Source organism: Vanessa tameamea, chromosome 7, assembly GCF_037043105.1.
Source record: "Vanessa tameamea isolate UH-Manoa-2023 chromosome 7, ilVanTame1 primary haplotype, whole genome shotgun sequence".
Lineage (NCBI taxonomy): Eukaryota > Metazoa > Arthropoda > Insecta > Lepidoptera > Nymphalidae > Vanessa > Vanessa tameamea.
This window is the reverse complement of record NC_087315.1, coordinates 5,507,861-5,524,122: the sequence shown is the minus strand read 5'-3', so window position 1 is coordinate 5,524,122 and position 16,262 is coordinate 5,507,861. Positions and strand designations below refer to the sequence as shown.

The 16,262-nt window shown below is 30.1% G+C and overlaps 1 protein-coding gene across 4 annotated transcripts in view; it reads right to left on the bottom strand.

The window, feature by feature from the left end:
* The window catches only part of LOC113401289 (uncharacterized), a 149,081-nt gene that overhangs the window by 79,842 nt on the left and 52,977 nt on the right, over positions 1-16,262 (bottom strand). For all 4 annotated transcript variants that reach the window (XM_064215338.1, XM_064215341.1, XM_064215340.1 and 1 more), the window contains one exon: positions 6,752-6,838. In XM_064215338.1, coding sequence (XP_064071408.1) covers positions 6,752-6,838 — 87 coding nt within the window. The remainder of the gene's footprint in view (positions 1-6,751; positions 6,839-16,262) is intronic.

Below are 16,262 nucleotides of genomic sequence, written 5' to 3'. Positions count from 1 at the left end.
TGGAAATAAAGGATGTTGGATATTACATGTAGTTCGTTACTAGCGTGGGCTAATATTAGACTAACGAGCCCCTACGTTTCTAGACTTGCAGGTCATCAAGATTGATTGAACGCTTCCACTGCGCAACGTAATCATGCATGTTATATAGGCGTTAAGAAAAAAGGTTTAGGGTGGAAAACCGTTTTTGATGTTTTAATAACATTTTTATAAAAATGTATAATTATAAAATTATAAATAACAAATTTAGAACATTTCGTTTTATATCGTGTGTTTGGAAAAAGAAGCACTTAGGTAATTATTTTTTGTTTATCAAGTTAATAGTCGATATGGGTGCTAATTCTGTTGTACCTTTGGTTACCCACACTAATAATACGAGATAGGGGGGATAGCGTGTATTTTTGGAATTTATGCCTATTAATTTTTAGTGCAATTGATAGTTAAAACCTTAATGATAAACAATGAAAGAACTCATGGCTCTTGAAGGGTTGCCTATTCGATCAGCTGATTGTTTTACCCGAGAAGATAAAATGCTTTTGGATTTTTCAACGCAGCTTTTGGTAGGACTGCCAATATTGCTTTCTCTTTCTTGCCAACTAAAAATAATATCAATTTTAGGTTAATCATTGTGTAAAACAGACACACCATTATTGATGCTCAACTCTTAGCGATAATAGTTAGTATATTATCTGTGTTGTTTCGGTAGAGTAGCATAGAGCCCATTTCAATCTGATGTCGAAACAGCCGCTGCGATTTTTGTTTAAGCGCATTCATCAATCAAGTTTTTAAGCGCCTCAACCGTCGTATGGCGGTAAACTCCGGTGTCCTTTGCATGCTGTTTGCGAACTGCGCTGACCCCAAATATATAGAGAAAGAACAAGCAATTGCTAAGGCATGAACTTCTCCAAAGGGAATTGTACACGATAACAAAATAAAAACATTATATGTATTTAAATGCTTTTTGAGTGACTATAAGCCTCACAGGTGTACATATATGTAACTGGTTCGTTGGCCTAGTAGCTAGTTTATAATAAAATAATACTGGGACGGGACCTTCGTGTTTTCGTTTGAACTCACTCTGGTCCTGTCAAATAGCCGTCCCTTCACAGTATGTGAGTGTAAATCATAGAAAGTGGACTTGTGCTTAATCGTACCCTTAGCACTATAATATGTCCGCCGTGACCGAAACTGGTCAGGAGGACATCATCATGGGTTGTTTTACAATGATAAATATCAATGCTCAATATTGAAATGCATACATTATTTTGATATTATAATGGCATAGAGGAATTCACTGAACTTTTTATTTAGGTCAAGTCTTCTTTTTAAAGTATATTTAAATTGGGATTTGTTCCCATTCGGTCCACATTCAGAGATAATCTAGGTTTATAGTACAGTCCGCAAGCAAATATATTTGTTTCTTTTTACTGTCTTTATTTTAATTATTATTTTTTTGTTTATAAATAAACTAGTTGGAATAGTTTTCAATGATAATAGTGTGTTTACAACGATCTGATTTTTAATATAAAAAAAATTAAAAATTATAAATACTGAAGATTTCTATGTGAGTATGGTTACTCAAGGATCACATCGGTAGAAATAATGACTTATACCTAAATTGTTGTTAAAAGAAAATCTCCAAATCAAGACGTGACATGGCAGGTTACAATAATGTGTAACATTTAATTTTTGAGCTCAAATCGATGCAATATGTTATTGAGATTCAAACCATAAATCAAACACACAAGGGTGACCTTCCAGGAATATCATTCTATTCGCACACACGTTTCACTGAATTACTACATAACCATAAAGTTTCGTGTAATACTTGTTTGTGGCGACTGTAGAACAACAAACGGACGGACGTTCGGAATTGCGATGCATGACATAATCGCCGTATAGATCCGGACTATTGTGCCAAAAGGCCGGCACGATAACTGGTGGCGCTTTTTTGGCATACGTTCAAAGGGTCATAAAGCAATTGTATCGAGTAAAAGCAGAGTTCTATGAATGTTGTATTAAGGTTATTACCATTTCTTCTTAGGGTAATATAGATATTACGTTAATTGATTAAATCAATTATTAAAATACATTTCTTAGGTGAAATCGTATGATGTAAATGATATAGGCCTTTGGAAACGATTGATTTTATAGTATCTCATTTAGGCTCCAGTTAGTGTAGTTGTTAATAGATACTTTATCGTATTTTTATCTCACAATTATTACCATGTAACTAATGCGACATTTTAATTTTGAAATATATTGTAGTTCATATAAAGGTAAAGAATAAAAGATAATATTTACTCAATAAAGAAGAAGAATATTGAATCATAAATTCAATAAATTAATCTTAATCTATGCTAACATTATAAATACGAAAGTAACTCTACCTAGACAGGTAGAGTTACTTCTGTCGGTCTTTCACAACCAAACCACGGAACCGAAATTAATAAAATTTTATATAAAGCAAGCTTAAACTCCAAGGAAAGACATAGGCTATGTTTATGCGCGTGAGAGAAGTCGCGGGCGACAACTAGTCAAATATACATATATGGATTAGTTTTACCGAATAATGTATGGTTCTAATAAAAAAAATGTTGGAATTTTAAGAAACATTTTCAATAAAAAAAACTTTCTACACGAATTTTAAGACCCATCTTTATTTAAAAGTAATATAAGATGACAAATATCAATTAATATTTTTATAAATTGTGATATTTTATTTAAGAGTAACGTTTTTACTGTCCTGTCATTTTTTATTTTAATATTAATATGACTTACATATTCGTTGTGTTACCATACCGTATTATATTTCAATAATTAGGAGTTCTAGTTATTATGTTAATACAACATTTTATTTTCCGAGAAAACTAATGAAATATCGCACGCTTATTCCAATACCCTCACTAAACGAAATTTAAGAAAATTTATATTTTAACACCATCTAGTTGCTGAGAGCGGAATTTACATTTTGCCTCGATTCTTGTGTCTTAATTCGCAGCCGTTGATCAAGAAAGCAGTAGTTGCGGATCGACACTAAACGAACTCCTCTCCTCTGTCTATTCCTACAACGACAGTAAACGGATAAGTACGGGTCGTTGTTTATAAAATACAATTATTTTGAGTGTTAAACCGACATTTTAAGTTTACTGTCAGCTTTCGACTCTCATGCTTCGGGAATCTTAGGATTGACATAAGTAATAAAACGACATTTTTTGTTTAAGGCCAGTTGTCTGTTACCATTAATTAAATATTGCTTGTATACTGCGATTCCAAAAGTGTCACTGTTTGTTTTGTGACGCTTTTCAAATTATTAAAAACATTTTGTGTTATAAAATTATCTGCAATTAATGTTTCATGATGTTTAATGACGTTATGACTTGTCCCAAATTATGATATATTTAATTAACTTTGATTTCTTTAAATTTAGACATCTGCTAGCAAAATTATATGTTTTTTTATTATTATGTTTATTGATTTTTAAGTGCACTAAAATAATTTTATTATAATTTACAAAATTTATATATTTTTTTTATAAATTACGGTTTGAATTCTGAATAATTTATACGTATTTTATAAGTAGTAAACCAAGCAGATATTATCGGTGACCACTTTCCACTAGAAGTGTTGTTTTTTCGTTTATTTTTCATTTTCGTTACTTTATTTTCGCTATACAACCAAACAACAGAATAATGATCGGCTAGATGAAAAATATGAATTATTATTATTTTTGAATTTCCATACACTTTTGAGTATAAAATGACACTATAATTATATATATATATATATATATATAATTTATTTCAAAACAGTAAAGTGTCACTATAATTTAAAATATTGAATAACTTATGATTAAATAATAGTACAAAAAATATTTATACCTCCCTTCGTTAAGAATAATAGTCGTTACAAATTAAAAATACATTTTTTCGAGTAAAGTAAACTTTAAAATTTTTATATCAAATACAGTTTTCTTAAAATCTTTAAACAGCTCTCCTGTAAAATTTGCTTTATTATGATAGTGACGGTATTGAATTAAACGTGCGATATGTTTACGAAACCTAACTAACCCGCGTATTAAATTCTCAACTCAAAGCGAGGCAACATGATGCATGGACATTACTCATGGTCCAACCCTCGATTAGCAAGTGAAATCTGGTTATTGTCATACGCTTGGCATTATAATTTTGGGGTCAGTAACAGGATCGTCTGAAATTGAAATTCGTATTATTTCATCGTATTTACATAATGTCAGCTCACGGTATGGAACCTTATATTAATTGAAAATTGGTTCGTAAAAATATATTAACATCATTTCATTTTATTTCTGTAAATATTCCATAGCTGGACAAAAGTCTCTTTTCATTTTGTGGAGAAGGTTTCGAGCTTATTCCATGAAGCTGTTCCAATACGGGTATACGAACATTAACATTTTTACACAACGCGCCTGTGAAATAAAAATAAGATGATAGATCTGTTCACTCATGAAAGTGCGTTCCACGTTAAGTTATCAGCGTGCATATACAAATATAACCGAACTTATATTTTTGCTGTCTCTTTTTTTACATTAGTCATCTCATGCACACTAAGACATCTTGTACGCACGAACGTCACTCACACTAATGCACGCTGATAATTTAACGTAGAAGGGCGCGTCTTCGTGAGTGAATAGATCTGTTTCACTAATTAGAACATTAGACAACTATAACAAACACGTTAAATTCAAAGGGTCCTATTAAACAGGATACCTGATGTAAATTACAAACAAGGTATCCAGAACAAAGAAGAAAGTATTAAGTTTACAAGCGTTTATAACCACTATAATAATACCTATTACGCTATTGAAAACATTATATCATTGTTATTATACATTGCTTACAACTAGTTTTAAGCCAATCTTTAAACAAAAACACAAATGAATGTGATAATACAAAAAAATCATATTATGTACCTGTATATGTACCTGTTTTGACCTAAAGCACTGGGCTTATGACACGTTATTTTTTTTTTTATAATTAATCGATATAAAATCATAGAATTAAACATAGCACGCTTAATTGATTGAAAAATTGGTCAAATTATTTTAACTGTGTTTATAAATTAAATAAAAATAAGTGAGTACTTTTTGGTAATACATTCAAACTCTCTAGCTTATGAAAAAAACATAAAAAAAATCATTTACATCGATTCATAACTCATATTATTTCAATACATAAGCATACTTGCTCTGGATTCGCACATTTTATTTTATCTTTCATCTTGAGACATTTTTCAAAGTATTGTGATATGAGAAAATATTCTCGAACGAAGTCACACGCACACATTCTTACCATATACATATTTATATACAGTATTTATTTATTGTTAAAAAAAACCTTTTTTATTTGTGCACGAAACAACAAACATAGAATCCCGATATTGTTGTTGATAAAAATTGTAAAATTTAAAGAGTTATTTAATTCATAGAAAATGTTTGAAATTGTTATGTTATTATATAATAATTAACGTATAACAAAAAAAAAATCAAGTTCAATTTAGAGTTACTTACATTATTTAGTTTTTTTTAAAAAGTATAATATGTTTTTATTTGCAACAGGTGTACTTGAAATTTGCAATTGGTGGTTTCCTCTTCCAATGGACATTGACAGCATAAGAAATATTAACCATTTCAACTATTAACATTGCCAATGCGCCTCTAACCTTGGGACCTAAGAAATTAGGTTCCTAGTGCTTGTAATTATCCTGGCTCACTCTTAAACTTGGAACACTGTAATACTAAGAAGTAATACGTAGCGGCAGAATAAGATACGAGTGGGAAGTACATATCCAGACGGGAACTAGCATCAAGAATATGTTTGTAAAAATGTCTTTTAAGTTTAGAATGATTTTATGTTTCGAATAGATTGACAAATAGTATGTAACACATCTATAACTCAAAACAAAAAATATACGACACGTAATTATATAACGTATAAAATACTTAATTTTATTATCTTTAGCTTTAAGTTGTTTAACGACACGTTAAAAGTATATAAACTTTAAAAAAAAAACCCAAATGTAACTAAGTAATAGTTTATTTTGTTTCTCCGCAGACTTGCGTCCGTGCTGTTTTAACTCCCGATGCAAAAAGAGGAGTGTTGTGTGTCTGTGCATCGTAGCGAATAACAAATGTACCGATATTCATTTGAAAGATCGATCGAGAGTGTTCTCAACTGTACATGAAGATATGTTTAGCTGTTTGAAGATAATCAGATGTTTTCTATTTGTTAAAGAAATCTGAGAAACTTCTATTTTTTTTTTCTAATATAGTATTCCTTGCCCATATATTACAATGACATATAATGACAATAACCTCGATACCTTATTGGAGTTCATTAGAATGTTATGATTATTTGAGCCGGGAGCTTTTTTTTTTTTATTTATCATTTGTTATTTTTTTTTAGCTCTACTGTATTAAATTTTAATGCCACATTAATTTGTACATCGACAAAATTATATCACTAAATTCCTATTTATTCATAGTTAATTAACTTAATCACTAATACTCGCTTCCGTCTCTGTGATTGGTTCATATAAATAATTTTCATCGGATTAATAAAAGCAAATATAATTAAAACGGAAATAATTATGTTATTTTCGAATAAATCATAAATTTATTATAATAACAATATTTCCAAACTGAAATAATACGTATTCGATACACAGCCCAGTATAATGTGTATGACGGTTTACGAAACATTTAATTTCCACTTACGTTTATTTGTTGGTGTTGTGGCTTGGGAAGGTGTGCTCGGAGACTTCACGGGCGGTCTTGACAGCAACACATCGTCTGATTGGTTATCTGTATGAATTAAAAAGGTAATTGAATAAAACATTGTTTCACTTAAGTACCTCACTTTTTTTATTAAGAGAATATATTTTAGTGTGAAGTGAAATGAAACATCCAAGCTGATGCACATTAAAGAGGTTTTTGTTAATTTTACTATTTATATCGACAATTAACGCTTGGACAAAAATGTATATAAAATTTGCTTAGTAACAATAAGATCCGATACGATAAAAGTACCCGCTGCTTTATATGACATTTTAAGATTTCCTATAGATAAATTAAACTATAGCAATAATTTCCTATTTAATGTAAGAGTAAGTAAAAGGCACCATGGAAAGATATACAATGACGCTGTTTTTGGTGATTCTGGCACTTACTCAAGAGTTTTACTTACAGAACCCCCATTAGCTATAGGAATCCTTAATACAATTAAACATTGAAGAAAAAAGCAATAAAATCCTAATTTTATAGCATATCGATCATTTGGGGAAATGGTGTGACGGACAAGCATATATTTACCAATTTATAACATTACTTAGTTTTCAAACGTAAACTCTACAAACAAACCCAAACTTCCGCCTTCTTAAGCCCAAACAAGTCTAGAATGCGATTTAATTTTAATAATATTTCAGGTTTATTTTCGGCTTAAGCAAAATGAAGACTACTAAGAGGCGTTTCGGGTTTTTAGTACTGTAGTTCCTGTTGTCGATAAAACGTTGACTCTAGACTTTCAATAATTGAGATCAAATCAAATTTTAGCTTATTCATAATATACAAATGAATATTCCATGAATATAACTATTTATACTAAATTATGCTCAAACTATTACTGAGTTTTCATCTCATTCCTATCCAGCACTGTTCGACATCAAATATTAAATTTACACATTAATCATTTATTAAAATCAACATATATTTATTTATTTAACAATGACGTCTTGGTGGTAGAGCTTTGTGTAAGCCCGTCTAGGTAAGTACCAGCCACTCATCATATATTCTCTCGCCTAGAAGAAATACTTAATACTCTTGTGTTCTGGTTTGAAGGGTGAGTGAGGCAGTGTAACCGCCCGTGCCTAAGGTATAATGGAAGTAATATAGTTAGTTCCCAAACTGGTGGTGCATAGGCTACAAGTATCATACGGCGCTAAAGTCGATGGGCAGTGGTGACCACTTACCATCAGGTGGCGTATTTGCCATATATGCATACCTATGACATAAAAAAAATACGAACACCAAAAAAGTAGTCGGTGTTTAAATGTATCTCTAATTACTGAAGAACACAGTATAAATATTATGTATGCTGTGTCGTAGTCGATAACATGTATTGAATACCTGAAATGAATGAATATCATACCTAATTTTAACTAATTAATGTGACACATTGAGATAATAATCATATTGCTACTAAATTTTATACATTTTAACGGATAAACTACAGTAAATTATAATCGTACTGCATACAGTCTAAGTAGAAGACAAAAATAATTTATACTAAATTGTGGGAGATTTATGGGAGAAATCTATTCAAATAATTGAACCATAAACATATATTGAATGATCGAATATATTTGGAACATTCTGATAAACAACTCAAAACTATGAAAGGAAATACTACTGCTAAATGTAAATTAAAGCTAAAACAATCGGTATCCTAATTTTGCAATGCAGCTGAAAGCTGATCGATACACAGCTGCGCGTTAATTTAGAACATCATTACTGTTCTGATAAATTGAAATATAGCTGATTTCTCTGAAAGTGAGCTTACAGGATGTTGATTACGATATATTTTTTTAATGTAGGAATCCAGACTGGCGAAAAGGCCTGGTATGTTGCCATCACTGCCTATATACATTGACACTGTTAAAAATAGTATTATCCATTACAATGCGCAACCAAGATTGGTCACCAATATCTTATATTCCTTGTAGCTGTATTACACTGATTCACTCGTCCTTTAAACCGGAACACAGCAATACAAAGTATTGGTGTTTGCCCATAGAATATAATGTGATGAATAGGTGGTACTACTGGCTTACATAAAACCCTATCATACAGTTAAAATATTCGTATCTCTGTTATAAAGTATTGTATAAACTACTAAAAAAAGATACAGGTAATCCATTATCATTCGAAAATTCGTAAACTGTCAAGTGCCACCTGTGTCTGCCAATTGCTAAGCTGTCACATATTCTCGATCACGTATAGTGTGAATGAAATAAAACATTTCCTCGGGCCAAAATTGGAAATGTTTACCGGTAAACATATAAAGGAATTCCAACTTGAAAGTTTTATAAAGTTACGATCGTGCTTAGAATCGATAATAGTTCAGTCGAAAATTACTAGAAATTGTGATCGACATTATTTTCGATTGGCATAAGAGTTTTTATTGTACAGTCTATTTTATATTAAAATGTTTAATTATCAAATTGAATCGCCGAAAATAATCGCATATTTTTTAATATTAATATTATATATAAAATGAATGGAATAAAACGAATATGATTCGAATGTTGCCTGTTGAATATACATATATGCATAACAAATCAAACAAATTAAATTTTATATTTGAAATATAAAATGTTTAAAGGTTATATATTTACCTATACAAAAAACATAAACGTATAAATTGATTAAAACATCAAACTTTTTTAAGGGTGGTGCTTCTAATCTTAAGTTTGTTTTATCGGCTCAATTAGTGTCCAACCTAAATGATGGAAGTCGATAATTTAAGGGAAGAGTGGATAGCTCTCGAATAAGCAATATATTTTCAGCAGATACGATTGATAGTATCGAATTGGCTTGTTGTTCGCACCAGATCATTGGGCGAAATTAATCCATTACACCTCCATTAACCAATATCGAATATTTTCGAATAAGCCTTCGTAACGATCGAGGAGAAATATTTGTTTCAATTTAATGTTTACGGAAATCCTTAAGCTCTTAATGGAAAGTCAATATAGTACAAATTATAATTTACAAACAATACATATTTGTTATTTTTTTTACCGTGAAACTAAAATATTTATAATATTTGTGATTTGTTATTATATTGAAATGAAAGGGTATTGTATAGATAAATAGATGAAGGATAAAAGCACGTGTAAACGAATAATCTATTAAGCTGATTAATAAATTATATGTTATATTTATGTAGTTACTGAAAATGAGAATAACAGTTGACCCTACATTGCGAATCGGTTGTAGGATTACGTTCAACGTATGATAGTCGTGTAAAATTACTTCATTATTATTGTTTACTGCAAATATAGAAGCAATATCCATAAAATTATAATGTATATGTGAATGAAGGAAACTATTGCTTAAATGTAATTGAAAGGTGGTCCGTTAAATATTGTGTAAAATTTTTTTTACAGCAATAAATGTTGACGTGTTATTAATATTAATCACCGTTTAAATATACAATAAATACATTTATTTTATTTTCATTCTAAATACAAGAAAAAATAAACAAATCTATAACTTAAAAAATTTTAAAACACAACATTACTCACCAAAATAACTCGATTATTCGTCGTTAGCGTAACGTAACATATCCGTCAAAATGTCATTTCACGTGTTAGACCGCGCGTCGGATTCCGCGCACACCGGTCCACTGTCACAGGGCAAGCCCACAGTGACACTTTCTGTATGTAAATCACAATAAAATACCCGCTTTGTTCGCTGATTACGACACGCTGTACTAAGCACCGGTCATACCATCCTAAACTCGATCAATGTTGACATAAAAAAGGCGAATGTAAGCTCGAATTCCCTGCCCCATATCAGTTACACACAGCTTCGTACGATATATGCCACAATGTTTATTAGGTACTCATACTGATTTCCAATTGGTACTTTAAGGTAGAACGATTGAGTTATTTCGTATTGAAAAATAAATTGTAATAAGATTATTATAGAAATCGCTAATGTTGACTTCAGAAAAAATATTCCATTGAAAGTTTAAGGGTTGAAAAATCTATTAGGTTTTCAATATCAAAACAAAAGTCATAAATAATTTAGTTTAATATATTGGGTATTAAATATATAAAAAATGTTTATTTCCCCAAGTCTTTAAAGATCTTTAAAGTTATTTGATATTCAGATTAATATTCATTTTTACAATTATATTACGAATAATAATTTTTCACTACAATATCGTTAAAAAAGAGCTAAAAATAATATTCATAAAATAATCAGTTTAACGTGTCGCGTGTAACTTTATTGTTTATTCTTATTATCAACAAACAATATGAGGCTTATAAATCAGTGTGTTATATTTAATGATTCTATTTAAACCATGTTCGAATACAAAACAAACGAAAATTACGGTAATGCACACTTCCGTGCGTGTCGTCAGTGATTGACATACAATATATTGTCCAAAGGCGAGGTGCGGCGATTGTCAGTTTAACTGTACAAGACCAAATAGGTAAATTCTGTTCTGACCACTCTGACCATCCATCACTCGACTACGTGTCATGGTCTGTTCCATTCAACTTCATTTTATTAAGCGATCAGAAATAGGTCACGTAAAGTAAGCCTAGTGTAATTTATCACTGAAGTCAAACTTCCTAATTACATTGAAACGGGTATCGAGTTTTTTGTCATTTTGTTTTTGTTTTAATTTTCGATTACGCTTATCGTATTTTTTTCGATTAAATTGGTTATGGCGTTTGTTTTTTTCTTTTTTTTCATTTATATATAAAAATACTTTAATTTTCTGCAATTAAATGACTATATAACAATTAATTTAATGTTTTTTCTTTAAATGTAAACACCAATTTGTCTTAATTACTACAAATAAAGCTCGATAAATTGAAAGATCCCTACAGACTAATTTCTTTGATCCCATTAAGTGTAATCTTCAAGAAGAGAAAACCGATACTCTATCTTAACATTAAAGATAATCAAACACTCCACATCACGAATTTAACATTTTTACTATAGTATTTAGTACAATTTAGAATACGTTTTCAATAGGAATATGTGGATTTGTAACTAAATTAATATCAAAATACAAATTAAACTTTAACAAATGAATGTAAACAGCTGTTGGCGTGTTCGGCAAAGTCAAGACATCTGTCTCTTTATTCAATGAACTAAATTACATAACAACAATTCGATTCTCGTGGGAAGGCAACTCAGATTGCTTTGTCGTCATATTAATAGGAAATAAATTAATTATTACTATTGACCATTGCAATAACAACAGGAATAAATGATGATTTGTTTTTGAGAAACTATTATAATAGATTAAAGTAACGTTGTTAATATTTCATCTAGTTATATTATTAGTATGATTCTATTCAAAGATATAACATTATAGAATTATAATATCTAGAATTTATGATGATGATGTCTCGCCTGACTGATTTTGACCACGACGGTTATTCTTAGTCAATAACCATCCACTCGGACGTAGTACAGTACACAAGTGCTTTCTCTATTCCCTCACTCTTAAATTTTGACCGACGACAATTCGCTTAACATGTTATCAGATGGATGGGAGTGTGCACATTTCTTAATAGTTCCAGCCCGGGGCTTGAATCGAGAGCCTTGGGGCATGCAGCCTTATTAGCTAGCCACTACACCAACGAGAAGTATAATGCTTGTAGTATTCAAACAATAAATAGTAAAGTAAAGTAACCTGTAAAACTCCCACATCTAAGGCCTCCTCTCCTTTATGAGGAGAAGGTGTGGAGCTCACTCTACCAAGCTGCTCCAATACTATTTGATGGATACACATGTGGCAGAATTTCATAGAAATTAGACACTTGCAGGTTGCTTCACGATGTTTTCCAATCACCAAGCATGAGATGAATTACAAACAAAAATTAAGCGCTTGAAAATTCTGTGGTACAAGCCTAGATTTGATTTTTTTTTCTAACCACTGAGCCATATTGGCTTGGGCGTCATAAAAACATATTTGTGGATAAAGTATGTTATATCTTTTGCAAGTGTAGTCTTTCACAGATACACATTTATTCTGTGTTGTGAACCGAAAAAAAAATATTCACCAAGAAGAATAATATTCGAATGAAGCACAGGTTTTGTACATTTAGATTCTGAACATAAGAAATACAATAGGTGTTCTGATATTATATTCTTATCACGTTGACGTCACGCCCTTAAGCTACTGTCTTGTATCACAAAGTTAGGTGTAAGTTCTGGATGATGTTGCAACCATGCGATAACTCGGTTAATCGTGGAAGGAATCAACAAATTAAAATGATTCGTGATATAAAACGAAAAAAATTTTACCTTAAAATATTTTTCTATTATATTTTGCCTTCATTTTTTAGGTAAGTACGTACGTACAATAACAATCGCCCAATGCTCACGATAAGTATATTTCTGTGGGAACGTCATATTTTTTTACGGATTTTATTCTTAATTATGATTATTACTAATATTATAAATAATAAAATATATTTTTTTAGTTGTTTTCTCTGTCATGACTTAACAACAAAACTTTTTTAACATCGATTTAGTATGCGTTCAAATAGTTTCCACGGGAAAATCGTGAATATTGAATCAGTTGTGCAAGACATCGATTGTCAGAAATGGAACACACGTTGTATAGTATCAGTGGAGCGAGGAAAGCACTGAACCAATCAAAGGGCGGAACTGTGCTTGTCACGTTAACGCGATGCGTAGGCGCACCCCTTTGCGTTTTGTTGTGCAAATTCCGCGTATTTTATTAGTCATTATATATTTATATTGTGTAGATTAATGTCAGAGTAGAAAAGATAAATATCAGTTACGCAATCATGAATATGGCTTAATTGTATCCTAATGTAATGTTAAAGAAACAGCTAGAATAATAATTAAATGGCTTATACCACGGACAACGAGCTAACACCATCCATACATAATTTCTAAAATTTAGATTATGAAGCTAAATAGTATTAAAAACATACAGGCACATTAAAAATATATTTATAAAAAAAGTATTTGAACAAAATAATCATAAACAAAATAATTAAACATGATTTATAGTATAAAAACTGATATTGTCTACTATGAATGAAATGTACATATTTTATATAAATCTTTGAAAAGAAATATATATTTTTTTAATTCCTCTATTACTACTACTTTGTTTTGTAGAATCGGATTAAAAACATAGCCCAGACAAACTCAACAAAGTGAGCGTGCATTGACTTACCAAATAAATAGCTTTATTACGCAAGTAACGTTCATTTGCTAGAGATCATTCAATATAAACGTGTTTATATTTAACTAATAAGAGAAATTTCCAAATAACAGACTCATGTTTACATATATTCATAATCACAGAGAAAAAAACCTTTTTTTATTAATAAGACATAGATATTTATTTATAATAAAACGTCTAAATTTTTTTAAGGATAATATAATTTGTTAGTTATTCATGAAATACATATATGTTTTCTTGGTAATATACAAGTAATCATTACAAAATTTATTCCAATACTCGTACATACGTATAATATTCGGGCTGGTATCCTTTGACGTCATTCCAAAAAGCCAACCTCACATTTTCAATACGTCAAGGACGATGAAGGGTCTCTTTATCATATTTTTTGCACATAAAAGACGGGAAGGAATAGTACGAAAGTTGCACACTCAGCAAGGATATTCAAAGTGCCTAGAGTCCGGAAAGTAATTGTATTCAGAATCGTCAACATGTGTCTGAATAATATATTTTATTTTTAATATATTTTGACTGAATATATTTTTATATATGTATATAAAGAAACGACTTCTAAATATCACTCCAGAGCACTATACTTTTTAAGGAGAAGTAAGAAGCTAATTCCAGCACACTATTCCAGAGTGACTTGTAAGAAATAGATAGATGTGGCAGAATATGTTTCGACGCTTGCATCACTTCACAACATATTTATTTCAAATGTACACGATTATTAATAATTATAGGAATAAATAAGCCAAAAAAACTCAGTAGCGGTTACCCGAGTTTAAATCCAGTATCTTAGGCGCGTTTAATCAAATTTAAACCAGTTTCCATGATTTTTTATAAAAAAAAGTGAAAATATATTTGCGAGCTATCTTTGTTGAGTGATTTTGTTATGAAACTAATCAGAATATTTACTAGCCAATAAAGACATTACAAATAATAATACTAACCAATACAGACATTATAGATAAATACAAATTATTTTAATTTGATTTCAGAAAATTTCCTCTGTATAGCTTCATTGTCACGGCTTATCATCGTGTTGATCCTTATCAGAATCCGTATAATATTTTATACGTAATTGTACAAAAGTAGTGAGACAGAGATATATGGATATAATTTTTATGTCAACATTCACACTTTCTAATAAAAATGTCGATTCTCATATATTTTTTAAAAGATTTTTAAGAAAATATTAATTATCTTTAAAATTTAGTAAATTATATAATAATATAAAGGGTTCAGAATTAAAAATTTATAATAGAAGTCACTGTTGAATTCACACCCTTATCTCATTTAATTGACACTTCAGAACATATCCTTTTCTAATTGGTTTTCCCTTGTCAGTAATATGTTTTTACATGGTCAGACATGTGTTCCCCAGAACTTGTATTTAAGTTATAATGCTTCAAGCGTATTGTATATAACGACGCGCCCTGAATTAAGTAAATATTAATTTTACATATTAAGTAGTACTTATTATTAGAGGCAAGCTAAGGTGATATAGCATTAAAACGCCTAGAATGCGTAACCTAAATTCATATGAATTTCTATTGTTTATCAACAACGTGTATGCATATGGTGTGGGCTTTAGCAAGATTATTTAAATGTTAATACCAAAATATCCTATATCCTTACCCAGGTCTCATACTATCTTTATGTCAAATTTCATGGTCAGTTTATAATAGTGTTTATGAAATGTGTGCATAAGCAAATGTTAGTTCGTGAATGATTGAAATAATATTTACAAATTATTGTATACTTTATTTTTATGTGACTTTACAATGAAACATAATATTACTTTTTTGTTTCTGATATATTGAAACATTCCTCGATATTGACAAACGTACGGAACGTTCTTACGTAAGCAACTATTTAAAAATAATAATAAGGTTAATGAAAATGTGAACAGAATAATTGAAAAAGAAAGAGAATGTATTTTATAAAATACAGGGTTATTGGTAATTCGACGTATTCCCGTTAGGAGGTAATAGGGATGACTATTTGCAATAATTTGCATGATGCAAAAGTGAACCATTTTTGAGTTATTACGTTTTTTAGATTTTATCAAAATTGGTCAAAAATGCAACTTCAAAAATGTATTAAAAACATTATGAAACTTGTTCAACAGATTATTTTAAAAACATAATCATTTACTTAGCTTTCCGAAAATGTATAAAAACTAGGAATTTATTTCAAAGCAACCGAAATAAAATGACCAGAAAGGACGCTGGTGGAAATTCGTATTCGAACATG